Genomic DNA, 27111 nt, shown 5'->3' with positions numbered 1-27111 from the left:
TGGGCGCGTCCTAAAGAACCTCGGCACTGTTCCGTTCTCTCTCTCCGCTCGCAGGACGGGCGTGGCTTCGGGATCGGGGAGCTGGTCTGGGGCAAGCTGCGGGGGTTCTCCTGGTGGCCCGGGCGCATCGTCTCCTGGTGGATGACGGGGCGGAGCCGGGCGGCGGAGGGCACCCGCTGGGTCATGTGGTTCGGCGACGGGAAGTTCTCCGTGGTGAGTCCGGTTTGGTGCCCCCCCCCCCCCCCCCCCCCCCCCGCCAGGTGTGAGAGGCGCACCTGTCTGCCGCACTTCACTGCCCCCCTCCTCCACACTTAACCATCCCACCCCCTCCTCCCCCCACCTGCACTTCACCACCGCCACCCCCCACCCCCCCTCCCAAAACACACTTCACCTAAGACTGGGGATCTACGCCCTACAACCCATTTTTGCTGGTAAATTGATCTGATATGTTAAAAGATCACCAACAAAAGCACCAATTAAAACCATACGGGTCTTCTAGCTATCCATCTCCCCTGGTGGAAGAATCTGCTGAGTGATGCGTTTTGCATCACCAAGGTAACCACACACACACAGCCAGTGCTGAGTCATAGAGGTGTGCTTGGACTTGGCAAGGAATTGTCAAGGCAAACACAGTTTAGTTCAAGTTCAAATCTGCTTTATTGGCCCAAGGAAGTACACATTCATGCTGCCAAAACCGATAAAAAACGAAGATCTAACAACCTCTTCACTCTCTCCTTCCCTCTCATTTTATCTGCCTCCTAGTGTTTCACACACATTCACAATGTCCCCCAATCTCTCTCTCTCTCTCTCTCTCTCTCTCTCTCACTCTCACTCTGCCTGTTTGTTCTGTTCCAATCTGTTCCTTGACCTGAGCGTGTTTGCGATGTTGCGAGTGTAAACACGGTAACACGTGAGCCGGGGGGGTCCTATCACGGCTCGGAGACCCGGGCGAGGGGACGGACGCTGGGGGGGGGCGGACGGAAGCACACCTGAAGCATGATGCGTGAGCTGCGCAGATCACAGGGGCTGAGGTCGGTGTAGGTGCTGATCTGTGGAGCGTCAGAGAAAACACAGGCGACTTCATCGGGAGTGTGGCTTATTGTCGCCATTCAGAAGGACTGATTGCTGGCGCACTACAGCTGTTACTTAACTGCCTGAGTTTGCGTGAGGCAGATTGAACTCAGTCCAGTTCCTATAGGTTGTAGTGGCATTTTAACCCCGTAGCAGTACTTTTATATATTAGTAATAATAATGAAGTGTTTTTTCAAAGAGCTCTTTGACCGTCAGAATTAGTTTCATTAATACCATTGTAATAATGTTGTAATAACACTGTAATAACCATGTAATAAACGGGGGACTATGTAGCTGATAGATGAACATACGCCAACCTGTGTTTATAGCCGTGGATATTGGGATATCAAGCTCCGTGTTCTGAGAGCTAATGTGAATGAATCGTCTGAAGATTTTTTTGGTTGAAATGAAAACCTATAGGGTGGTAGATCTCCAGGATCAGGGTTGGGAATAGCTGTTATACAGAGTGGGTGGGAACTGGGGATTTTTGGGTTAGAATATGGGAAAGTCACACAGTACAGTCCCTGACTACCTGCTCCCCCCCCTTTCTCAACAGGTCTGTGTGGAGAAATTGATGCCTTTGAGTTCCTTTTCCAACGCCTTTCACCAGCCAACCTATAACAAGCAGCCCATGTACAAGAAAGCAATCTACGAAGTGCTACAGGTGAGTGAGTGTGTGTGTATGTGTATAAGTGTGTGTGTTAGTGTGTGTATATAAGTGTGTATGTGTGTGCATGTGTGTGCATAAGTGTGCCTGTGTGTATGTGTATAAGTGTGTGTGTTAGTGTGTGTGTATAAGTGTGCCTGTGTGTATGTATATAAGTGTGTGTGTTAGTGTGTGTATGTGTATAAGTGTGTGTGTTAGTGTGTGTATGTGTGTGCGTGTGTGTATATAAGTGTGCCTGTGTGTATGTATATAAGTGTGTGTGTTAGTGTGTGTATGTGTATAAGTGTGTGTGTTAGTGTGTGTATATAAGTGTGTGCGCTCTGTATCTGACGGTCCTCTCCTCCTGCAGGTGGCCAGTTCCCGGGCGGGGAAGCTGTTCCCGTCCTGCCCTGACACTGATGATACTGACACTTCCAAATCCGTGGACCTGCAGAACAAGCAGATGATTGAATGGGCCATGAGCGGCTTCCAGCCGACCGGGCCCAAAGGACTGGAACCGCCCGAGGGTAGGGCGCTATACACACCCACACACACCCACACACACACATACACACACCCATACACACACACACACGCACACACACACGCACACACACACACACCCATACACACCCATACACACCCATACACACCCATACACACACACACACACACATGCACACACACACACACACACACCCATACACACACGCACACACACACGCACACACACACACACCCATACACACCCATACACACCCATACACACACACACACACACCCATACACATACACACACACACACACACACACCCACACACACAAACACACACACACACTCACACACACACACACACCCCACACACACATGCACACACACACACACACACACACACACACACCCATACACATACACACACACACACACACCCACACACACACACACCCATACACATACACACACACACCCACACACACGCACACACACACACATACACGCACACACACACACACACCCACACACACACACATACACCACACACATACACCACACACATCCACACATACACGCACACACACGCACGCACGCACACACACACACATACGCACGCACGCACACACACACACACGCACACACACACACACGCACACACGCACACACACACACACACACACACTCACTCCTCACTAGATGACAGAAATGGAAAAGCGAAATTTGGCATGAAATCCAAAGGCAGCCTTGTTGCTTTTTAACACGGTTTTAACAGGATTTCCAGCCCTGCTTTACATGCAGTGTCTGCAGTAGTCTATCTGGCAGATGTGAGGTGTTGTGTGTGAGGTGTTCTGGCAGCGTTACCCTCCGTACAGAGCTCCTCTCGTGCGCAGGTAAAGCTCTCTCTGAACTGGTGAAGGAGCTGCCTCTGGCTGTCTCCCAAACCGGAGAAGAGCAGAACCTTAGGGCTGAACCCCGGACTCCACCTGCGCTGTCCCAACAGAGGCCACACCTGCGCTGTCCCAACAGAGGCCACACCTGCGCTGTCCTAACAGAGGCCACACCTGCGCTGTCCTAACAGAGGCCACACCTGCGCTGTCCTAACAGAGGCCACACCTGCGCTGTCCCAACAGAGGCCACACCTGCGCTGTCCTAACAGAGGCCACACCTGCGCTGTCCCAACAGAGGCCACACCTGCGCTGTCCTAACAGTGGCCACACCTGCGATGTCCTAACAGAGGCCACACCTGCGCTGTCCTAACAGAGGCCACACCTGCGCTGTCCCAACAGAGGCCACACCTGCGCTGTCCCAACAGAGGCCACACCTGCGCTGTCCTAACAGAGGCCACACCTGCGCTGTCCTAACAGAGGCCACACCTGCGCTGTCCTAGCAGAGGCCACACCTGCGCTGTCCTAACAGAGGCCACACCTGCGCTGTCCTAACAGAGGCCACACCTGCGCTGTCCCAACAGAGGCCACACCTGCACTGTCTTTAGACAGCATCGCGCTGAACAGAGAGAGGCTGCACCTGCCAGCTCTCTGTCGACACTCTCACCAGCGATTTTGTCTTTTTTTCCTCCCAAATCGGAGAAAAGGTCGGCCCGGTTGGACAGATGCAGGTGTTTCATGCTGTAGTCTCTAACAGCTGCTCGCAGGTCTACAGAAACCAGCTTTTTAAATTAAATCCTTCCTGTTTCAGGACCCGCAATGATGATGTGTTACTAAATGATGTGCTGCGGCAATGTCTGATCCTTTCTCTCTCTCTCTCTCTCTCTCTCTCCTTCTCTCTCCCTCTCGTTCTCTCTCTCTCTGTCTCTCTCTTTCTCTCTCTCTCCCACTCTCCCCCCACTCTCTCCCTCTTTTTCTCTCTCTTTCTCTCTCTCTTTCTCTCTCTCTCCCACTCTCCCCCCACTCTCTCTCTCTCCTTCTCTCTCTCTCTCCATCTCCATCAGAGGAGCGCAATCCTTATAAGGAGGTTTACCCAGAGATGTGGGTGGAGCCGGAGGCGGCAGCTTACACCGCTCCCCCGCCCGCTAAGAAACCCCGCAAAAGCACAGCCGAGAAGCCCAAGATCAAGGAGATCATCGACGAGGGGACTCGAGGTACAGCACAATCGCAGTGGTTCACACGGGACTCAAACCTGCAACCTCCCGGGTTAGAAACCCCGGTTCCTGGGGGCTGTCTCGTGGCGCAGCCTGTAGAGCACTGTCCACGTGCTCGTTACGAGCCGCGGCGTCGGCGGTTCGAGTCTGACCGCGCGACCCTTTGTCGCACGTCTCTCCTTCTCTCTTCCCCTGTTCTTCCTGTCTCTCTACACTGTCCTGTCCAATAAAGCTGAAAAGCCCAAAAAAAAAAATTTTAATATATATAGCGCCCCGCTGTCTTCTGTTAGCCATTCGGTACATTCACTGACTTTTTTTCACCTTTGACCCTGTCGTGTATGTGTTTGTTTTAATTTCAGAGAGACTGGTGTATGAAGTGAGACAGAAATGCAGAAACATTGAAGGTATGTGTCAGGCAGGAAGTTCCGAGGCTCACTTCCTGTCTCCTTCCTGTTCAGAGTGAGCGCCTTGTTTCCACTCGCGGTGTGTTTGATGTTGTCCGGCGCTGTGTCTGGTGTCTGCTGCTGCTTCAGAGAACACAGTGTCAGCGTAAACACGATAAGCTGCTCAAAAAGGGTGGTTCACACACACACACACACACACACACTGACACTCACAGCACATATATCATTTACATTTATATTTAGACATTTAGAACAGACTTGCATATCTAGAGCGACTAACAAAATTCTTACATGAAGGATGTGTTCTGTATGAATTTAATTTTGAAGATAAGGCTAAACTCCTGTACTGCATGAAGCTGTTATACTGAACCCAGATCAGCTGATCAGTGAGCAGCAGTGATACTGAACGCTGATCCACAGATCAGTAAGGAACAGTGATGACTGTACCCAGATCAGCCGATCAGAGAGGAGCAGTCATCACTGTACCCAGATCAGTTTGGAGCAGTGACACTGTACCCAGATCAGGTGATCAGTGAGCAGCAGTGATACTGAACCCAGATCAGTGAGCAGTAGTCACACTGTACCCAGATCCACAGATCAGTAAGGAGCAGTGATGACTGTACCCAGATCAGCCGATCAGAGAGGAGCAGTCATCACTGTACCCAGATCAGTTTGGAGCAGTGACACTGTACCCAGATCAGGTGATCAGTGAGCAGCAGTGATACTGAACCCAGATCAGTGAGCAGCAGTTACACTGTACCCAGATCCACAGATCAGTTTGGAGTAGTCATCACTGTACCCAGATCAGTGTGAGTGTACTGATGCGGGGCTGTGCTCTCTCCGCAGATATCTGTATTTCCTGTGGAAGTCTGAACGTGTCCCTGGAGCACCCCCTCTTCACTGGGGGCATGTGCCAAAGCTGCAAGGTAAGAGGAGACCCCCCAGGGCCTGGACGAACTGCCACGGGCCCTTACACTATTCTATACTACCATACTATACACCACTATACTCTACTCTGTACTACCATATACTACTATACACCACTTTACACTACTATACAAATATCATGTACTAAGGGCGACATAGCTCAGGAGGTAAGACCGATTGTCTGGCAGTCGGAGGGTTGCCGGTTCAAACCCCGCCCTGGGCATGTTGAAGTGTCCTTGAGCAAGACACCTAACTCCTAACTGCTCTGGCGAATGAGAGGCATCAATTGTAAAGCGCTTTGGATAAAAGCGCTATATAAATGCAGTCCATTTACCAGTCCATTTACTAATGTACACCACTATACACAATACACATCTATACACTCCATACTCTTCACTCCCGTAAGTTAGTCACTCATAACCGAAACCCCTGAGCTCCTCCGCTCTCGGGCCTGAATTCCGGCCTGTGACGGTTCCCGTGCGAGCCGGCCATCGCTCCATCGCATTCGATCGCGGCGCGGCGCGTGTGGCACGTGTGTGTGCGTGCGTGCGTGTGACGGCCTGGGGCCTCTGTCTCCTCCCGCAGAACTGTTTCCTGGAGTGTGCGTATCAGTACGACGACGACGGCTACCAGTCCTACTGCACAATCTGCTGCGGGGGCCGCGAGGTGCTCATGTGTGGCAACAACAACTGTTGTCGGTAAGAACTCCTCTTTTTTTTAAAAAAAAAGGGTGGGGCTGGGGGTCACGAAAAGAGGTCCCGACATGACTTCACTTGCGTCATTCTAAAGCAGTGGTAACCGACCGTTTTCCTGGACATCTGGCATCGTGTAGGTTGTCATGTCAACCCTAATTTGGCACACCTGATTCTGCTATAAATAGCACATGTCGAGCTGTTGAATGAGGTGTGGCTTTGTTAGGGTCGAGGTGAAAACCTACAGGACGGTAGATCTCTAGCTGTTGAATGAGGTGTGCTTTGTTAGGGTCGGAGTGAAAACCTACAGGATGGTAGATCTCTAGCTGTTGAATGAGGTGAGCTTTGTTAGGGTCGGAGTGAAAACCTACAGGATGGTAGATCTCTAGCTGTTGAATGAGGTGTGCTTTGTTAGGGTCGAGGTGAAAACCTACAGGACGGTAGATCTCTAGCTGTTGAATGAGGTGTGCTTTGTTAGGGTCAAGGTGAAAACCTACAGGATGGTAGATCTCTAGCTGTTGAATGAGGTGTGGCTTTGTTAGGGTCGAGGTGAAAACCTACAGGATGGTAGATCTCTAGCTGTTGAATGAGGTGTGCTTTGTTAGGGTCGGAGTGAAAACCTACAGGATGGTAGATCTCTAGCTGTTGAATGAGGTGTGGCTTTGTTAGGGTCAGAATGAAAACCTACAGGACTGTATTTGGTTACCACTGATCTAAAGAGTATGTGTGCGCTGGTTTACTTTCCATCACATTACTGATGTTTGGCAGAAGATTAGCATAACTTTTGATTTTTGATTTTTTAGATTTAGATTTATTCATCTAGATGTATACTGAAGCTATTCAGGTCCGAGTGGCTTGCTCAGGGGTCCTACCTGGGAATTCGAACCTGCGACCTCTAGGTTGCCCGGTCCCCTAACGGTCGCTCCACCCCCTGCCAGGTGCTTCTGTGTGGAGTGTGTAGACCTCCTGGTGGGGCCAGGAGCGGCCCAGGCGGCCATCAAGGAGGACCCGTGGAACTGTTACATGTGCGGCAACAAGAGCCTCTACGGCCTGCTCCGGCGCCGCGATGACTGGCCCTCCCGTCTGCAACACTTCTTCGCCAACAACCACGACCAGGACTTTGTGAGTACCGACTCTGTCTACGGTCCTCCTGTGACCAACCACGACCAGGACTTTGTGAGTATCTCACTCTGTGTACGGTCCTACTGTGACCAACCACGACCAGGACTTTGTGAGTACCTCACTCTGTGTACGGTCCTACTGTGACCAAACACGACCAGGACTTTGTGAGTACCGACTCTGTGTACGGTCCTACTGTGACCAACCACGACCAGGACTTTGTGAGTACCGACTCTGTGTACGGTCCTACTGTGACCAACCACGACCAGGACTTTGTGAGTACCTCACTCTGTGTACGGTCCTACTGTGACCAAACACGACCAGGACTTTGTGAGTACCGACTCTGTGTACGGTCCTACTGTGACCAACCACTACCAGGACTTTGTGAGTACCTCACTCTGTGTACGGTCCTACTGTGACCAACCACTACCAGGACTTTGTGAGTACCTCACTCTGTGTACGGTCCTACCACGGCCAGGACTCTGTGTACGGTCCTACTGTGACCAAACACGACCAGGACTTTGTGAGTACCGACTCTGTGTACGGTCCTACTGTGACCAACCACGACCAGGACTTTGTGAGTACCTCACTCTGTGTACGGTCCTACTGTGACCAACCACGACCAGGACTTTGTGAGTATCTCACTCTGTGTAAGGTCCTACTGTGACCAACCACGACCAGGACTTTGTGAGTATCAACTCTGTGTACGGTCCTACTGTGACCAACCACGACCAGGACTTTGTGAGTATCTCACTCTGTGTACGGTCCTACCACGACCAGGACTTTGTGAGTACCTCACTCTGTGTACGGTCCTACTGTGACCAACCACGACCAGGACTTTGTGAGTACCTCACTCTGTGTACGGTCCTACTGTGACCAAACACGACCAGGACTTTGTGAGTACCTCACTCTGTGTACGGTCCTACTGTGACCAACCACGACCAGGACTTCGTGAGTATCTCACTCTGTTTACAGTCCTACCACAACCAGGACTTCGTGAGTATCTCACTCTGTGTACGGTCCTACTGTGACCAACCACGACCAGGACTTTGTGAGTATCTCACTCTGTGTGTGGCTTTCTCAGTTGCTTTCCCTCTTTAAGGAAAGGGAAAGGGTACTTTTGCTGTCATCACTCCTTGATGGAGTGGGTACCTGTTCTTAAAGGGAAGGTGTGACACTTGTTCTTAAAGGGAAGGTGTGACGCCTGGACTCCTGGGAAGGAATGATAAATGTTCTTAAAGGGAAGGTGTGACTCCTGTTCTCTCGCCTTAATCTTTCAGGATCCACCAAAGCTTTACCCACCGGTCCCAGCTGAGAGGAGGAAACCCATTCGAGTCCTGTCGCTGTTTGACGGAATCGCGACAGGTGCGGTCCCAGCTTTCTCCTCCCTCCTTTACGAGCAGCGTGGCATTGTGGGGGATTTCTCTTACACAGTGCGTGGTGTGTGTCTGCAGCTAATGTGGACTGGGACAATGAAAATGTCTCCGATAATTTTTGTATTTATGTGAAACTCGGCTGTTTTGGGAGTGTTTGTTTTCATTTATTGAGCCTGAAGAGCTGAAGGGTTTTTCTCAGTTCATTTATTTGTAGTTTGTAGTCGCAGTTAAACTCGTTAAATTCTAAACGGAGCTCATGATCCACCTCAGGTGATCCACAGGGCTCAGTCACGTTTGTTTTTAAAAAAATTAGAATCTATCGCTGTTCCCCGAGTTTCCTCCCGTAACAGACGCGCGGCGGACGCTGTTGGCGGGCGCGTGCGGTGACCTTTGACCTCTGACCTGTGCTGGCAGGGCTTCTGGTGCTAAAGGACCTCGGGATCCAGGTGGAGCGCTACATCGCCTCCGAGGTGTGCGAGGACTCCATCACTGTGGGCATCGTGCGGCACCAGGGCCGCATCATGTACGTGGGCGACGTGAGGAACGTCACACGCAAACACGTGAGTGTCCCGCCCCGCCCCGCCCCGCCCCGTCAGAACGCACCCCCTCACCCCCCACCCCGACCCATCGGAACGCACCCCCTTTCCCCCCACCCCGACCCATCAGACTGCATCCCCTCCCCCCTCCCTTCCTCCCCCAGTCACTGCTGCTGTCCTGGAGTTTCCATTTTTAAGCTCTCCTTCCTCCCTGGGTTTTTGGAACGCTGGACGTCCCTCCTGTGTCCGTGTGTCCACGGGTGACCCTGTGGTTTTCACCGAGCTTGATATTTACCTTCGGCATGCGCAGTAAAGTGATAAAAACAGACGCGGGTTAGCGTGTAGCGTGTAGCGTGTAGGTTGTGTGCTGGTTATGGCGCCTCCTGCTGCGTGCGGTGCTGGTCCCCACAGACCCTGCGTTAGGGCTGGTTCGGCTCCAGGGCTGAAGGGCGTTTCTGTGCCCAGGACAGGGGACAGTTTTTTATGTCTGCATCCCAACGGCAGCGTTTCCGTGCCGACCGGCGTCGAGGATTAGCGATGTAGCAGCTGCGGTGGAGATGGGTTTAGCTATAAGCAGGTTATGGGTTATTGAACGTGGGTGGAGGTGGGGGGGGGGGGGGCATTAAGGGAGGGGGGGGTCCTCTCTCCTCCTCAGCTGTACCCTTGACGGAGGCATTTAAGCCTGAAGAACCTTCTGGAGGGTAAAAAAAATAAAAATTCGGCCCCCGCTCAAGGACCAAGGCCTTCTGCAAGGCGAACGCGTCACTCAGCCTTCCCATTCTCCGGGATTAGAGATCAATACGGCTTCCACCAGAAACTGGACGGGTTCTAAATTAGATGGAGCGTGCTTTTACATGGACTGGCGGGGGGGGAGGGGTGGGGGGGGGAGAAGAAAATAAAATTAAATAGTACTATTAACGGCGTGGGAGAGCTTTGAAAAGATTTTCTGTTCCTTTTTTTTTTTGGAGGCTTGCTGTCACTCTTGTGGCTGCTGGCTTTGAAGAGTGACACGTCAAATTTCCCAGAAGGCCTTGCTGTGGGTGTTCCTGCTGTCTGCTGTTGCTACGGCGAATTCCGGATCGCCGTCTGAAACTTAATGAGTTCTGCGGCTCGTTTCTCCGTCTTAAGAACGATCGTGTCGGAGAAACGAGCGGCGCTTCACGCGTAGCGCTTAGCCGTTTGACGTCCCGATGAATTTCGGGACCGCAGAGGAACCGAAACGCGCAGTGTTGGTTAAAGTCTGGATCCCAAAGCGCCTGCAGGTCGCTGGGGTTCAGCCGCCAGTCCTGAAGCTTTTCTTTTCCTTTTTGAAGGAAGCTTTCTTTATTTACACCCCAGATCTAAAAGACAAAAGCCTCCCCCCCCCCCACCCCTCCAACCCACACCCCCCTCAGACCAGAGCCACTGACGGAATTGGGTATCTCCTCTGATTGGATAATAAGCGAGGAAATAACATCAACAAAATGGCGACGCTTACTGACTCACCCAGCTACTGAAGCACCTGAAAAGTTGGCTAGCGTAAATGCATGAATGACAGTAACGTACCATTTATGAACTATTAAGTGAACTAGGAAATACTATTACTGTGTTATACTGCACTAACGCTGTACGTTCCTCCCCCCCGTCTCTGTACAGATTCAGGAGTGGGGTCCTTTTGACCTGGTCATAGGAGGAAGCCCCTGCAATGACCTCTCCATTGTAAACCCAGCACGAAAGGGACTGTACGGTAGGCTGGCCTCGCTACCTTCTGTGTGTGTGTGTGTGTGAGTGTGTGTGTGTGTCCATGTGTGTGTGTGTGTGTGTGTGTTTGTGTCTGTAGTGTATATATATGCGTGTGTGTGTGTGTATGAGCGTGCGTGTGTGTGTGTGTGAGTGTGCGTGTGTGTGTGTGTGTGTGAGCGTGTATGTATGTGTGTGTGTGTGAGTGTGCATGTATGTGTGTGTATGTGTGTGTGTGTGAGTGTGCGTGTATGTGTGTGTGTGTGTGTGTGTGTGTGTGTGAGTGTGCGTGTATGTGTATGTGTGTGTGTGTGTGTGAGTGTTTTGTGTGTGTGTGTGTGTGTGTGTGTGTGTGAGTGTGTATGTATGTGTGTGTGTGAGTGTGCGTGTATGTGTATGTGTGTGTGTGAGTGTTTTGTGTGTGTGTGAGTGTGCGTGTATGTGTATGTGTGTGTGTGTGTGTGTGTATGAGCGTGCGTGTGTGTGTGTGTGAGCGTGTATGTATGTGTGTGTGTGTGAGTGTGCGTGTGTGTGTGTGTGAGCGTGTATGTATGTGTGTGTGTGTGAGTATGCGTGTATGTGTGTGTGTGTGTGTGTGTGTGTGAGTGTGCGTGTATGTGTGTGTGTGTGTGAGTGTGCGTGTGTGTGTGTGTGAGTGTGCGTGTATGCCGTGACTGGATGTGCGGTGGGCGGGGCCAGGCGGGTGATTGATGTGTGCTGTTCCCCAGAGGGGACGGGCCGTCTGTTCTTCGAGTTCTACCGGCTGCTGCACGAGGCTCGCCCCAAAGAGGGCGAGAGCCGGCCCTTCTTCTGGCTGTTCGAGAACGTGGTTGCCATGGGCGTCAGCGACAAGAGGGACATCTCTCGCTTTCTGGAGGTAGCCCCTCCCCCGCCCCCCGCATCCCCCCCGCCGGCTCCTTTCTCGTCCCCGTCTCTTTAAAAGGCGCCCCCCCCCCCCCAGTTTCTCCCGATCAGCTGCTTCGCTGGCGGAAAGCAGGGGCTCCTGCATCATCGCCATGACGATGCAAGCTGACGCGTCACTGCCTCCGCAGCCCCCCCCCGCTATCACATAAACTCACAGCTCATGCTGCCACCCGGTGGTGGGCAGGTTTATTGCAGGCAGTCCTAAGTCGAGTCAGGGTTGCTACAGCACTTGAGTACACACATATATTAAGTATACACATATACATATATGCTCATATATCTAAATACACATTTTTGCATATGAATATGTTTTGCAAGCATGCATTGTGCCATTATGTTTGATAAAGCAGCAATCTGAGATATCTTGTGGGTTTTTATTATTATATATTAAACATAAATTATGTATTTTTTGCTTTTATGATTTTGGCGAACGGTTATTCTCCAGGAACGCGCTTTGACCGGCATGCTCTGCCTCACACACACGGTTCAGATTAGCATCGCGGTCACGCCGCGTTCACCCGCGCGCCACAGCGTCAAAATCTGGGATTATAACCGCCGACATCTGAGAGGCAACAGCTGCTGTTCCCTGCGCCTCCAGTTCTCACAGTTACTATTGCGATAGAGCTGTGGTGCCGTCATGGTACGGCATGGTACTGTTGTGACTCACTGTTTAGTATTGCGACTTATGATAGTGTCATGACATGCATTGCTACCGTGGTTCCAGCACTATTGCGACTTGTGGTGCTGCCCGTAGCTCGTAGTACCGCTGTGCCTGTGTGAAGCACGACGGCATGACAACACGCTCAGCATTTAAAGAAATATACACGCGTACAACAGATCTCTCGTTTGTGCAAAACAAGATATCGTAAACTCTTAATAAACACCATGCGTGTGAAATAACACAAAGTGATTTCGCGTTGTGTGTTGTTGACCATAAACAGGCCTAGATACTGAAGTGTATCAACAAAGAGCATGTAGTGTGCAGGTCAGGTGTTGGTCTAGCTTTGGTTCTAACCCCCCCCTCTCCCCCCCCCCCCCCCCCCCCCCCCCCCCAGTGTAACCCCGTGATGATCGACGCTAAGGAGGTCTCCGCCGCCCACAGGGCCCGATACTTTTGGGGTAACCTGCCGGGGATGAACAGGTTGGTTAACCCTTTAAGGTGAGAGGTCACAGATGTGTTACTGGAATGTTCGTATGACTGAACATTCTAATGCTGGTGTCACAGTCGCCACCGGTAACCGAAAGCGTTGGAAATTTGGGGCATTTCACAATGGGGAGGAAACGAGAGAAGCACATTAAAAAAAAAATGCTGCTCTGGTCAGGGCTAAGGTTCGGAATAGAAGCAGTCCCTCGCGTCAGTGGAAAGAGGGCTTCAGTGAAGGGTGCCAACTTGGCACCTGCAGTTGCTACGATATGTTTGTTGGCAAAAAAATGTCTAAAGCCCTGATGGAATGTTGATGTGGTAATAATAGGGGAGCAGGTCTTTGGGTGTTAATATTTGATATTTTTACTAAAATTGGTTTATATCAGCTTCATTTTGTACTTGATCACATTTGACAGGATTTTTTTTACGCTTGTACACCCTCTATTGGAATTCTGAGTTCTCTGGCAATGATGCAATTTGCTGCGTTGTGATGTCACTGTCTCCAGACAAACGGCCGACAGCTCAGGGAATTTGCTGCATTGTGATGTCACAGGGTCTAGACAAAAGGCAGACAGCTCAGGGAATTTGCTGCATTGTGATGTCACAGGGTCTAGACAAAAGGCAGACAGCTCAGGGAATTTGCTGCATTGTGATGTCACAGGGTCTAGACAAAAGGCAGACAGCTCAGGGTATTTGCTGCATTGTGATGTCACAGGGTCTAGACAAAAGGCAGACAGCTCAGGGTATTTGCTGCACTGTGATGTCACAGGGTCTAGACAAAAGGCAGACAGCTCAGGGACCAGGAGTTCTCAGTGAAGGTCAAAGGATTTGTGCAGGCCAGGCAGGAAATCCCCAAGCCCCCACAGCAACTGTGGGCTGCCAGGCTTCAGCTCTGATGCAAGACTGCCCTCTAGTGGCGGTAGTCACTTACTGTGCAAGTAGAATCCAAAGTCGAATCCTTTTTTTTTTTTTTTTTTTTTGGTCATTACAAATAACAGTATAAACAGGAATGGGTAATTGGAGAGAAACGACTATAAGGAAACCTGTTATTTTATTTGGTGCACACATAAATTGCAGGAACTGAGTATTACATGTGTGCGAAGTCATGGTGGAAATTCCTCCAGGGATTCCATAAATCCTTGCTGCTCGGGAGTAGATGGTAATTGAGATTACTTGTTCCTGAGGGTACAGTGTTCCCTCTCAAACGGCCCATCGATTTCTAACTCCCCGCAACAACAAGTCCGGGAACTAGCCTGCACATGTTCAGAGGCCTACAGCCTCCACATTGGCCTTTTAAGAGTGTGTAGGTTTTTGATCCCTCATCCTTTTAAATCCATTTAAATCTTACTGTACACTTGACCTGGCCTTCTGCCTCCAATTCCCATAATGCAGTGGGAAGCTGCTCATGCCGTTTATTCCTTTTAGCATGAGGCTGCATCGCATCACAATCCAAAGACAGAGTAATAATAGCATAGCACATGAAAGATAAATCGCAGCCATGCAAAGCAGTTTGAGCCTGTATTTGCATGTTAGTAATTTACTTATCACAAACATATGAACTGCAGTACCCCTGTTTTAATAATTGTTGCTACATAGAGGGAAGTGCTGGTGGAGCAATGGATTCTGGGATTTTAATGAATATTGAGAGAAGTTTACATCATTAGCCGCAGTTCTTTGCTGCGTGAAAAATAAAGAGGTTTTATAAAACTAATGCTTTTTGAATGATTTTTTTGTCTCTTTCTCTGTTCTCTTTCTTTCTTTCTTAACACCCCCACTTTCTCTCTCACAATCCCTCTGTCTCTCCCCCCTCTCCCACACACTCCTGCATCCTCTTTCTCTCTCTCTCTCTCTCTCACTCCCTCTGTCTCTCCCCTTCTCTCACACACACTCCTGCATCCTCTCTCTCACTCTCTCTCTCTCTCTCACTCCCTCTGTCTCTCCCCTTCTCTCACACACACTCCTGCATCCTCTCTCTCTCTCACTCCCTCTGTCTCTCCCCCTCTCTCACACACACTCCTGCATCCTCTCTCTCTCTCTCACTCCCTCTGTCTCTCCCCCTCTCTCACACACACTCCTGCATCCTCTCTCTCACTCTCTCTCTCTCTCACTCCCTCTGTCTCTCCCCCTCTCTCACACACACTCCTGCATCCTCTCTCTCTCTCTCTCTCACTCCCCCTCTCTCTCACACACTCCTGCATCCTCTCTCTCACTCTCTCTCTCTCTCTCTCACTCCCTCTGTCTCTCCCCCTCTCTTACACACACTCCCTCATCCTCTCTCTCTCTCTCTCTCTCTCTCTCTGCAGACCACTGACGGCCATGGTCAATGACAAACTGGATCTCCAGGACTGCCTGGAGCACGGAAGGACAGCCAAGGTGTGTTGTGTGTGTGTGTGTGTGTGTGTGTGTGTGTGTATACATGTTAATGTGTGTACATGTGTATGTGTGCATGTATATACGTGTGTTCATGTGTGTGTGTGTGTTTATATATATGTGTAGGTGTATATTCAGGTGAAGACTCTTAATGGTATTTTTAAATGTCATCCCAGTTGTACTATAGTGTTTATTCCATTTTCAAACCCTTTTATTACGCTTAATATTATTGATAATTTTATGTGATTTACTGCAAGTGTTCTGACCCAGCGCCTTTCAAAAGGTTAAAAAGTTTCAGTGTTTATAAAAATTCCCACTTTCACCGAGGTTGCTCCTGACTTAACTGCGTAAATTTGTCCCAATTTCAGTTCACAGTAGAGCCTTTCTGTACTTTATCAAAGTGAAGGATAAAGGAAGTTTTGTCATAGGACAGATTTGCCCTTGGGGGGGGGGGGGGGGGGGGGTCCTGTTCATTCAAAAGCGCTTGGTTTGTCTCAGAGTTGGAAAATCCAGGTTCAGAAAGTAAATATCCTCCCCAGTATTTAGTTTCAATCACCTGGATTTACTAATTAGCACAAGTATTCAGCCAATAGGCAGAACTAATGAGTGAAATCAGCTGAGTTCATGGGCGAATGAAAAGCATGGAAGGATTTTTACTTCCTGACGCCTGGACTTTCCACCTCTGGTCTGTCTTTGCAGTTCGGCAAAGTGAGAACCATCACCACTCGGTCTAATTCTATCAAGCAGGGCAAAGACCAGCACTTCCCCGTCTACATGAACGAGAAGGAGGACATTTTGTGGTGTACCGAAATGGAACGGTAGGACCCCAGGGCCACCACCAGGGGGCACAAGTTCCCCTGTGGCATTTTTCTACGTTTTCAACCTGTTCATATATATGTGTTTTTTTTTAAATTTTTTTATTTTAGTATTTCTTCTTCATGTACTCTTTTGGCAGTTTCAGTGTACGAGCTGATTATGTTGAAATATTTTGGGACATAACTGTGCTGCTGGAATACCTCATGGTGGCTCTCTCCCCCCCTCCCTCTCTCTCTCTCTTCCTCAGGGTCTTTGGCTTCCCCGTGCATTACACAGACGTCTCCAACATGAGCCGACTGGCCAGGCAGAGGCTTCTGGGAAGGTCGTGGAGTGTCCCGGTCATCCGTCACCTGTTCGCTCCGCTCAAAGATTACTTCGCCTGTGTTTAACCGCCCGTTGCCCTCGGCAACACAACGAGCGTCAACACGAGGAAAAAAAAACACACACAAGGACTGATATTTAAAACACGAAACAGCGTAAAAACAAAAACTAAAAAAAAAAAACATAAAACAAAATTTTACTCTTCTTGATTATTCGAACACATTTAAAAAGTAGGTGTTTTACGTTATTTCTTGAATTTTAAAAAATGTCATTCTTTTATCCTATTTAATTTTTTTATGTCATGTTATTTTTTTAAATTGTTATTTTTAGCAATGTTATCCAGTCGTTTGTTTTTTTTTTCTTTTCAAAATTGATTTACGTGTGCAAGCTGTACTTAAGACAATGCTTCATCTTACAGCACTGAGTTTAAGAAAACAAGTTTAGAAACGGAAAAAAAGCTGAAAAACAATGATCATTCTTATGGTGCATATTATATACATATATACGCCGTATGTATTCTGTGTGATTGTACGGCCATATATATGTGAGCTAATTGGAAAATCTTTCAGCTGAGTGGTGACAGATGGGGGGGGGGGTGTGGTCTTTGGGTAGGGGGTGCTATAATTCAGTAACGCTCACTCAAACTTCCAGCCAATGAGCCTTCACTGATAGAGCTACCAACCAACCAACCAACCAATCGCAGAAAAGAAAACTGCTCTACTACACTGTTGAGACGGCTCTGTCTTATGGAAACCCTTGGAATTGAGAAACAACAAAGCAAACAAACAGAAGAAAAAAAAACATATATAAAAACCAACTCAGACACAAAACACACACACACACACACACACACGCACACACACACACCCACAATCACAATCACGCACACACACCATGTACCAGTCCACTTACCTCTTGTTTACAGTTCATTTACACAGGTTTAAAGGTACTACTGTACAATGATGACTAAACATAAATGGTGCTTATGAAGATGACGAAAAACACGCCGTGCTCACGTGGCCTTACCGCTAAAATCGCAGACAGGGATACGGTCGTCGGGGGCGACCCTTAGAGGCGCCGCCGACCTTCGTCGTCTTTTTTCTACTCGCTTTGTTTTTCTTCCTCTTCCTCTTCTTATTATTATTATTCTTCTTCTACAGTTTTTTTTTTTTTTTACATTTTTTTTTTTCCAAAAAAAATGCGTGATACTTCCATACAACGGAGTAATGCAATACAACCGTGGCAACAGGAAAAAGGAGACGGGGTGCGAGGTGGGGCGGGGCGGGGCGGGGCGGGGCGTAAGGGGGGTTGCCAGGTTACAGCGGCGTGGGATGTAGGGAGGGAGGGAGAAGACTGGAAAACGCCACTCGCAGTGTTTTTTTTTTGTTTTGTTTTCTACCACAGCTTTTATACAAGAACTCTACTGGTGCTCAAATATCCTCTCTTCGGCCTCGAAGCTCTTCGGGCCATTTCCTGTGGTAGCACAACCCTGGAAACTCCAAGCCAGCCAACTGGGCAGCGTTGTTTTTTGTCATCCGTTAGAAAAAAAAATTTGAAAAAAAAAAATCTTGAGATCACAGACTGCAGTGAGCTGTTTTTTGTTTTTTTTTTCTCTCGCAGGTTTTACCTGGAGGTGGGGGGGGTGGGGGCGAGTCATTTTACTGTACAACTGTGGGAGGGAGGGGGAGGGGTCAGTGGGGGGATGGGGGGGGTCAAAAGAGATGCATTTTTACAGCCATGTGTGCATGACTCCTCTCTCTCTCTCTTTCTCTTTCTCTCTCTATCTCGCTCTTTCTTTCTCCCCTCTGCGTGCTACAATTCAGTCAGGTGCAAAAAAATAAAAATCTGCAAACAAATATGGTGCGGTTTCACAAAGCTCATCTGCCTTTCCACAGCGGTTCAGCGCTTGTGCACTTCTCTTTTCCGTCAGTTTTTTCCCTTTTTTCCTCTTCTCCTTTTCATTTTTTTTCGTTCTCTCGCTATCGTATAAGGTGCTCTCTCTTATGCCTCTACTTGCGTGCTGTTTTTTTTTTTTTTCGATTTTCGTTTTTTTTTTCTTTGCTATTTTTTTTAATTTTATTTTATTTTGTTTTATTTTATTTCCGATGTAAAATGTGACCATGTTAGGGGCTGTGTCAGCAGAGATGAAAGAGATGCTGTGGAAGGGGGCGGGGTTATTTGGTGGCAGGGGGAGGGGCTAGGTATTTTTATAAGCAGAAATGATGGAAATTAAAAATTTAATTAAAACTAACCCTCCTCCCTGAGGAGGAGGGAGTGGTGCCCTAGGATTTTGTGTGTTGTAGGTTAGAGCTTGTCTCTGTCACTGTGTCACAGGTGACCTTCTGTGTGTGGGGATGGGGTGGGGGTAGACGGGAGGCAGGAGAAAGAAACGCTTCAGGTGCTACACCCGGTTTTGCCGAGCAAGACCAACTACATCAGCGTAGGCGTGGTAATTCCACCTCCCCCCCCCCCTTTCCACAAAATGGAACAGTCCTTGTTCCTGTACTCGGGGTTCTCTTCTGTAGTGTAACAGTGTAACACGTGACATTACAGATTACAGCCTACATTACAGTAAAATCTGTATTTGCTTTTTTAAAATGTTTTGGTTAGTTTTTTGTGATGTTAAATTTTTGTTTCTTTTTTTTGTGGGGGGAGTGGCAGTATTGCGCTCTCCCGCACATCACAGAGAAATATTGGGGTTCGGCAAGAGAAAGAAAAAAAAACAAACAAAATAAATGAATAAATAAATAAAAAGGAATTGCATTTTTTAATCATAACGCTTCCTTTTTCGTGCAACTCGAGTTAGTAAAACGACTTAATCCTTGGAAAGCCAATGTGATATAGGACCCCAGCCACAGGTAAATGGGTTTATACTGTAGTAACCACCATTGCACTGGATTGTATGTGAACTCTTCAACTTTTGTTAACCAGTCGATCTTTTTCTCCTGTGGTCCAACTCCAGTATAATAATAATGCCTAGATTTTATTGTACATAAACAAGTTTGCCTGTTGCTGTTTTTTTTTATTTAGGTTTTTTTGGTTTTATGTCTTTTTAAATTACCTATGAGATGTACAAATATGATTCTTTGCTAATATATATCATGAAATTAGTAAAGCTTAGATAAAACAAAAAAAAAATTACGAGAGGTAATGAATTTGTATGAAAATAAGCTATGAAATTATGGGAGTGACTGAGAGACAACCTCCGTACTCCCACCCCTTTTGTATTTATGAATTGTTTTTAATGTCTGATTGAAAAGTGGTTTGTGATGAATTTGTGATCTTAACAATAACTTGTCGACAGCTTTAAGAAGGAAAAATCTCAGCTTTAGCGCAAAAAGCCCTACAAGCGCTATTTTTTTTGTTTTTTGGTTTCTTTACTTTTTATTTTATTTTTTAAAAAAGACTAAAAAAGAGGGACTGTAGGTGTTTCATAAAGGTGCTAAACAATTTTATCTTAAAAAAAGAAAAATATATTGTTAGGAAGAAAAATCAACTTGTCTTGACAATGACTGTTTTTAAGTTCTCGTAGTAATGGAAAAAAAGCACTATTATTTTACTCTTATATGAATATATTAACAAAGGCATTTTAACTTTGTACTTGAAAAAAATAATAAAAAAATAAATAAAAAATGGACAGATTCATGTGTTTTAGCCTAGACATTGCTGTAGTCGGTGCTTACTTATCTGTGGGAAAAAAAAAAATCATGTATTCATATTGGAAAATTAGAGATACATTTGGTAATAACATTTACTGTCGCATATGTACGTGCTTGGTTCCCCTGGCCGCTGAGCTTTCCCAACATTCCATGCAAAAACCCATCCCTGTTTTCTTTCTGTTGTTCGTTTTAGTTTTTTCGTTTTTTTCGGACTGTAATTTTTTAATTTCTTGTCGTTTTTTTTGTTTTGTTTTTTCTTTTTGTTTTTGTTTTTTAAAACCGTCGCTTTGATATTTATTGACAACAATAATAATGTGCATTTCACAGTCTCTTTAAGAACAGGTCAGTTTCTCGATATATCTCTGAAGTGATTACTATTGTACTTCTGTGTGACTATTTTTCGTGACATAGCTGTTGATGGATTATACTATTCTAAAAGGTCAGTGCGTACAAACCGATGTAGCAGTCAGCCATCACTCCGCTTTCTTCTCCCATTTTTATTTTTCAGTGCCCAGAAAGAAGAAGAAAAAAAAAACTCCTCCTTTCCTATGTAACTTGTGCTGGAGAACACTTGAATAAATGTACTGTTTTTGTGCAAAAAAAAAAAAAAGTTTCTTAGTGTACTTCATTTTCACTGAGATGAAAGATGTTTTTTGTATTCGTTTTTTTTTTTTTTTTTGACTTCATCTGTCCAGGGTGTATTCCTGCCTCTCATCCAATGCATGCTGGGATAGGTTCCAGCACCCCCCTGTGACCTTTCCCAGGATAAGCAGGTATAGATAATGGATGGATGGATGGATGGATGGATGGATGACCATGCTGGACAGCCTGCTTTTGGTTTCATCTTAACTTTTTGTGTTGGTTTCAGATACCGTTTGGTGGCAGATTTGTCCCTTCCCATTTGATTGTGGAAAAATGTGACTGGTGATATTTTGTTACTGCGGTTTTTCATCTTTAAAAGCACATTACATCACAGGTACTTATCGAGAGCGACTCACACCGGACTCTCTTGACTTTTTAAAAGTTCTTAAGCTGACCTGAAAATGAATCTGTCCCCCAATAAATGTATTCCATGAGTCCTTTCCATTAGCGTGAGACAGTACATGGGTAAGTTAGTCTACCTGAATGAATTTGAGACAGTGGGGGGGGGTGTTGATTTCTTCTTTATGAACATGGCTACCCTCTTCTCTTCTAGAAATTTTTTATTTTTTAAGTGTGAGAAAGTTATGTTTTCTTTACAATGTCGCTGCTTTTCCCAATTTATTACTGGTCGCATTTCTGATGCATTACTAACAACTCTTTTAGAGGGGGGAGAAAGACTGTTTGTAGACAGAAGACGAGGATTCTTCAGTGTATATCATTCCCCTTATGTAAATGTAATATGTTGCAATATGCCAGGTCACGTAGTAGTGGCAGAAACGGGGGATTTTCAAGACTAGGCTTGATACAGTGTTAGATACTATCTAGTCTGTAGGAAATCAGAGCACTAATCTAGTTCGGGAAATGGCGAGCATTGTTGGGCTGAGGGGCCTGTTCTCATCATTATATTATGTTATGTTATGTTGCTAAATATTGAAATGGAACGGCATTATCAATATATTGGAACACTTCACAATGCATGAGGCAAATATTCAGACTGGCTGCTTTCCGATATTGCTATGCATTGTAAAAAAAAATATTGCTGTCAAATGTATTGATCATTACAAGATTTTCCCAAAATTCCACATATGTAAAGTTCATAGATGTTGTGACTGTTGCTTGTACCATAATTGCAACAGTACTGCCCTGCCAGTTGCTCTTAATTACAAAATTATGCGCTTTAAGAATTTAAATCATTGGGGTTCTAATTGAAGTGTGGTCACCTCATCACTGAAACAAAATTATTTTTGGAAATATGAAAAGCACAGTGACAAAGCCAATGACGATGAGCCAAACCTTAAGCTGGCATTAGTGAGTACAAGTACATATTTACGTTAAGGTTTCGGTAACCTTAATCGATCAAGACACTGGCTGTGGCAATGAGCAGTTTACACAGCTGGTCCCCTGGACCTAGTTTGAAAATCACGGCATTACAGAATGTGTCACGAGACAAACTGACCATATGGCTGTCTGCAACTGATTGACTGATTTATGTATGAAAAGTCAATGCCTTAACAACGGGCTATTGACGGTGCTAGTCTTAAAATCACTGAATACGGAGAGCGTCTGCACCTGTAACCGAACCGAGACACGATCCGAGCACGCGCATGTAGTCGTCGCCTTGATGCTTGCTGATATTAGCCCCTATATCAGCTGGTAAATCGAAGCGCTTGTGATTTATCTGAACCAATCCTCCGCATATTTTTGTTTGTCTGTCGAGCCTCATTCGGGTGTATTTGGCTATTTTCCTTTTTAGAATTACAATGTTTCTTTTGAATAATTTTCTGTTGGGAGGTCTTCATTAAACCTAGTCATGCTGAACGCTGTAACGCTTAAATTTAAACTACAATTTACCCACGGGCCCCAAAAATGGTACAAACCCCGACGAGCAGACACGCCCCAAGTGTCACTGTATTGGTCAGTGGGGGCGTGCCACGTGAAGAGGCCGTCAGTGATTGGTGCATTCCCCTGTCGCCCGGTCTGGATGTTGAGGGAAGCTCTGCCGGTCTTTTAGCCAAGTGTAGCATCTGCATTTTTAACAGTGCCAGCTGCCGTCAGGGTGCACAGTGCGTGGTATCTTTAAACGTGGCAAAAGAAGGCATTGGACATACGATAAATAAGGTACGTAACTAAATAAATAAGGTCGCTTTGTGGAATTTTCCCCGCCGTCATTAGCTTGTGCGCGACGCAGTTGTTCATTTAAAAACGTTGTCGTAACCTTGTTCATGAAATCCACGTCAACTGGACAGCTAACGGGACCACACCAACGCTCGCTTGAAGGTGGTACCTGCAATGCTATTCATCACGTTTGCGCGCAGTCACCTCTTGCCGAACCCATCGTCTGCGATCCTCTTCTAAGAAGGCGATTTAACTCTGTTAACTGTTGCTAGTCAGTGGTTGTCAGTGTCAAGCCACGGCACGAGGCATCTACATTGCCCAGAAAATAACAACAAACATTTTAATGAATAAATGTATCAAATGACCTCGTAATTCTCCACCATTACACACGATAGCCTACGTGAATTAAATGTTTGCGATAGTTACTGATGAAATTCCACTACAATAAGGGTGGACGGGGTATGCAGTTAATATTTTGATATTTTATTTGCCTCTGAGGAATGCAAGTTTATTGAATGGGCGTCGCTGACCGTGATGTAATTGTTGTTAATTTTACGAGAGATAATTAGGCTAATGTGCTTCCTTGAGCGTGTCGCGTTTCTGAATCACCGCTTCTTGGTGTCTTTCTTTGTGTCATCATGCTAGAGACGGATTCCAGTGTCATGTTAAGGCTTTTCCCCCCGTTTTGTAGATATGGTAATAACCCGGTGACAGTGGAGCAAACGCAAAGTGGGAAATTCGTGTTTATTTGGAGGACCGAGCGCTTTTTGATTGGAGCTGTGCGATCTGCAGGACTGGTTCTAAAACATGTTGCTGGCTATGCTGTGCAGGGAACGGTCTTTCCCAGACAGAAGAGGGGTTGAGTTTCATTGTTGGGCGTATTGTGTGGGACGTCTAGGGAGAAGCACCAACGCAAATGCCGGCGAGAACACATGAATGCCGGTTTAGCTGTGAGAATTAAAATGCCTGGTGCTGGTATATATTGTCAGCAAATGATTCATATTTTGGGAATGGGATGAATGCCGGGTGTGTAGCCTACATATATTTAATCACTTTGGCTAATAATTTAATATAAAGCTGAATGCACATTGTTGGTGACGTCCAACGGAATTGTACAGTTTAATTATCGGGAGTGATGTCACACTATAGCCTGCTCGTTTTCATTAATAATTCCAATCCAAGTGCCGATCGTTACGTAGCTAAATGATCGTGGCTGGTGGTTGCTAAAACCGTAATTCAGACACACAGATCAAGTATGTGTAAACCTGCAATTAAATTATTTCTGGGCGTGTCTTCGCAGAGGGAATAGCTCGTCTGTTCACAGCCTTACGGCACTAGTGCTGTCTAAACGTTGGAATGATTTACAACACAAGTTTTTGTTATGGGCTACTTATTCGCTAATTTCATGATTCTTCTTTCGTTTTGCTCAGTTTGCCCAAACAGAATGCATGTGCCCTAGTTTCAACTCATGATTTATTCATGCGAGGGCCCCGGAGAGACGAGGGTTCCCTCAAGCACAAAGGGGCGAGTTTCGTGCATGAATTACGTTTATTGTCAGAGACCGCATGTCTAATCCGGAGCTACGCCGCAGAGGCCTCCGCTCGTCCAAACATTTACTCGTGTTTTTTTTTAATCGTACCCCACTCACCCCAACTCCTCTGAACGTAACCGGTTTCGTTGAAATTATTTGGAGACGAGGTAGCGGCTCTCGAGGATAGTCAGCGACTAACCAAGAACCGCGAGGCAGACCGTGATCCGCAGTTCCGTGACCGTGACACTTTACGAATGGGTGAATTATGCTTCCCCCTCCGGGTTAATTTAACTGGAGGCAGAGGATGAAGTCAAGATTCTGGCGGCAGCTGTCCACTCTTATCACAGTTCATTTAAATTGTGCATGGAAACACAGACACACACACACACATCCTTTGCTGTATCACCTCACGCATCGCTGCACTGAGTTATACACAGTCGATTTAACTGGATCCTCCAAGCCGGACTGTAAGCACGAAAAAGAGGTAGACAGCGTCTCGTGCACGCATGCACGCAGAACGCGCGCGCTGGTGCCACACGGCAGCGCGAAGGGGGGGGGCGCGTTGAGGTACCGCTGTGCGGAGTTCGGTTATGATGCCCGTGGGTCCGCTTCTTCGCTTGCAGACACACGCCGTTCTGCGGCTGTGGGCCGCTCCACGTGCTGGGGCGTACCCGTACCGTAGATGGTACCCCTAGGTGCTGAGACAGCATCTTGTTTTTGGTACAAATTGCGGTTGGGTTTTGTAAGTGGGAACATTATTGTCTTAGAAACTCGTGCTCATCTCCCCGGGTGGTCTCCTAGGCCAGTTCTGCGGAAGTGCGGGGGTCTTTGTAGGGCGTCCGTTGTTGGATGTTGTATTTACAGGGAATCAAAGACAATGCTTCCCAAAGTAGGGCGGAGAACAAATAGTTTGACCTGATTTTGATGTTCAAAGAATCATCAGTATTGTTAATGTTAGAAATAGCCTTTAATTAAGATTGCACACACATGCACAACAGGACACACACGCACACACACACACACAATTATATATTGTTCTAAATCCTGTATTATGTTCCTTGAATGCATGGCTCAGTTCTCTTATTTATATTTGCATTGTCGCTGAAATCAGGGCTGCAGAAGCTTCCTGTCGGACAAATGATTTCATTCAGTGTCAATTACTTTGCTGTGTCTCTGCCTCTCAGTTTGCACCGCAGGACTGGGATTGATCGGATTGACGTTGATCTGAGCAGGATTGACATGGGCGTGAAAAATGTAATGTAATGATCCGAGAGGGATTGATATGAGTGGGGATTGATCTGAAGTTGTACTGATCCACGGGGAATTGATGTGAGTGGGATTGATATGAGCGGGGATTGATCCGAGAGGGATTGACCTGAGTGACGCTGGCGATGGTACTGGTGTGGCGTCCCGGGTTCGAACTTCAGCCACGCTGTGCTGCCGTGAGAGGGGCGTGGCTTCTGCAGTCTGGGGAAAGCGGATTTCCCCCATGCGATACGATCGGGGCGGGGGGTCGGGGGAAGGGGGCGAGGCAGGTTAGAAGGCAAGTGGCCTGATCATGTTTTGGACCTTTTTTTGCAGTGGGAAGTTAGTCAGCCGGTCCCACGTCCGCCTGTCGAGCCGCACGTTGATGGTGTTCTGCGTGTCGCACGGTCTCACAATCCGAATGAGAGCGCCTGTGAGCGATATGAACTTATCACCCCAACGGCACCGCAAAAAAAAGAACGCATTCAGTACGCGTAAAAACGACGACTCGCCAACTTCCTGTGGCCCCCGGCGGAGTCGTTCCCCTCCTCAAACAGTTTGCCCATTGTGCTCTCGTACAGTAGCGTCAGTACGCCTCTCTGTGGTTCTACGTGTGCGTTTTAATAACCCCCGCATTCTCAGCGCGGAGTGCGTTTCCCGGGGCGACCGCGAGCCAGCGGGGCCCCCTGTGTGTATTTGGGGATTGTGCAACGCGGTGCACAAGAGCGGGGGCTGTTTCCGCGGGAACGGGGATTCCGGAATGGGCCACGTGGAAGAATGCGGTGATTCCTTAAATATCCGGGATGTTGCTGGGGTGTGGCATCACCGGCGGACTCAGAGGAGAGGCTGCAGGTTTAACTCCGGTTCTGGAGTGGGCGCTGTGTCTGCAGGTTTAACTCCAGTCCTGGAGGGGGCGCTGTGTCTGCAGGTTTAACTCCAGTCCTGGAGGGGAGCTGTGTCTGCAGGTTTAACTCCAGTCCTGGAGGGGGTGCTGTGTCTGCAGTTTTAACTCCAGTCCTGGAGGGGGCGCTGTGTCTGCAGGTTTAACTCCAGAGGTCTATTTTGTGCATAGGCTGATTGGCGTTGTTGTGTGAACTTACTTGAACCCTTTAAGGTACTGTTGATACTTGAACCTTACAGATATGACATCACGTGTGTTTTATTTAATTTTGTCCATCATTAATGGCGGTAATGTCTGGTGATTTCAAGCCTGTTTATTTCCTGGTGTGGGTAATGTTACTTAATACATGGACTTTATGG

General features: G+C 47.4%; 2 protein-coding genes across 11 annotated transcripts in view; both read left to right on the top strand.

Moving 5' to 3' along the window:
* dnmt3ab (DNA (cytosine-5-)-methyltransferase 3 alpha b) overlaps window positions 1–17908 on the top strand; it is a 149791-nt gene extending 131883 nt beyond the window's left edge. For 5 of the 9 annotated variants that reach the window (XM_035422091.1, XM_035422093.1, XM_035422086.1 and 2 more), the window contains 16 exons: window positions 55–213; window positions 1628–1735; window positions 2088–2244; window positions 4162–4311; window positions 4671–4715; window positions 5562–5641; window positions 6228–6340; window positions 7273–7456; window positions 8734–8818; window positions 9244–9389; window positions 11001–11091; window positions 11813–11961; window positions 13064–13167; window positions 15456–15525; window positions 16222–16340; window positions 16586–17908. In XM_035422091.1, the coding sequence (XP_035277982.1) occupies window positions 55–213; window positions 1628–1735; window positions 2088–2244; window positions 4162–4311; window positions 4671–4715; window positions 5562–5641; window positions 6228–6340; window positions 7273–7456; window positions 8734–8818; window positions 9244–9389; window positions 11001–11091; window positions 11813–11961; window positions 13064–13167; window positions 15456–15525; window positions 16222–16340; window positions 16586–16727 (1902 nt within the window). In that variant the 3' untranslated portion in view covers window positions 16728–17908. The remainder of the gene's footprint in view (window positions 1–54; window positions 214–1627; window positions 1736–2087; window positions 2245–4161; window positions 4312–4670; window positions 4716–5561; window positions 5642–6227; window positions 6341–7272; window positions 7457–8733; window positions 8819–9243; window positions 9390–11000; window positions 11092–11812; window positions 11962–13063; window positions 13168–15455; window positions 15526–16221; window positions 16341–16585) is intronic. The other 4 variants (XM_035422089.1, XM_035422088.1, XM_035422092.1 and 1 more) reach the window with 3 other exon arrangements.
* A 5016-nt stretch (window positions 17909–22924) lies between these two features.
* dpysl5b (dihydropyrimidinase like 5b) overlaps window positions 22925–27111 on the top strand; it is a 35622-nt gene continuing 31435 nt past the window's right edge. For both annotated transcript variants that reach the window (XM_035420643.1, XM_035420642.1), the window contains exon 1: window positions 22925–23078. The gene's annotated coding sequence lies outside the window, so the exon portion shown is untranslated. The remainder of the gene's footprint in view (window positions 23079–27111) is intronic.

The sequence above is a fragment of the Anguilla anguilla genome, chromosome 6 (assembly GCF_013347855.1).
Source record: "Anguilla anguilla isolate fAngAng1 chromosome 6, fAngAng1.pri, whole genome shotgun sequence".
In the NCBI taxonomy this organism is placed as follows: Eukaryota; Metazoa; Chordata; class Actinopteri; order Anguilliformes; family Anguillidae; genus Anguilla; species Anguilla anguilla.
This window is presented reverse-complemented; position numbering and strand designations above follow the sequence as displayed.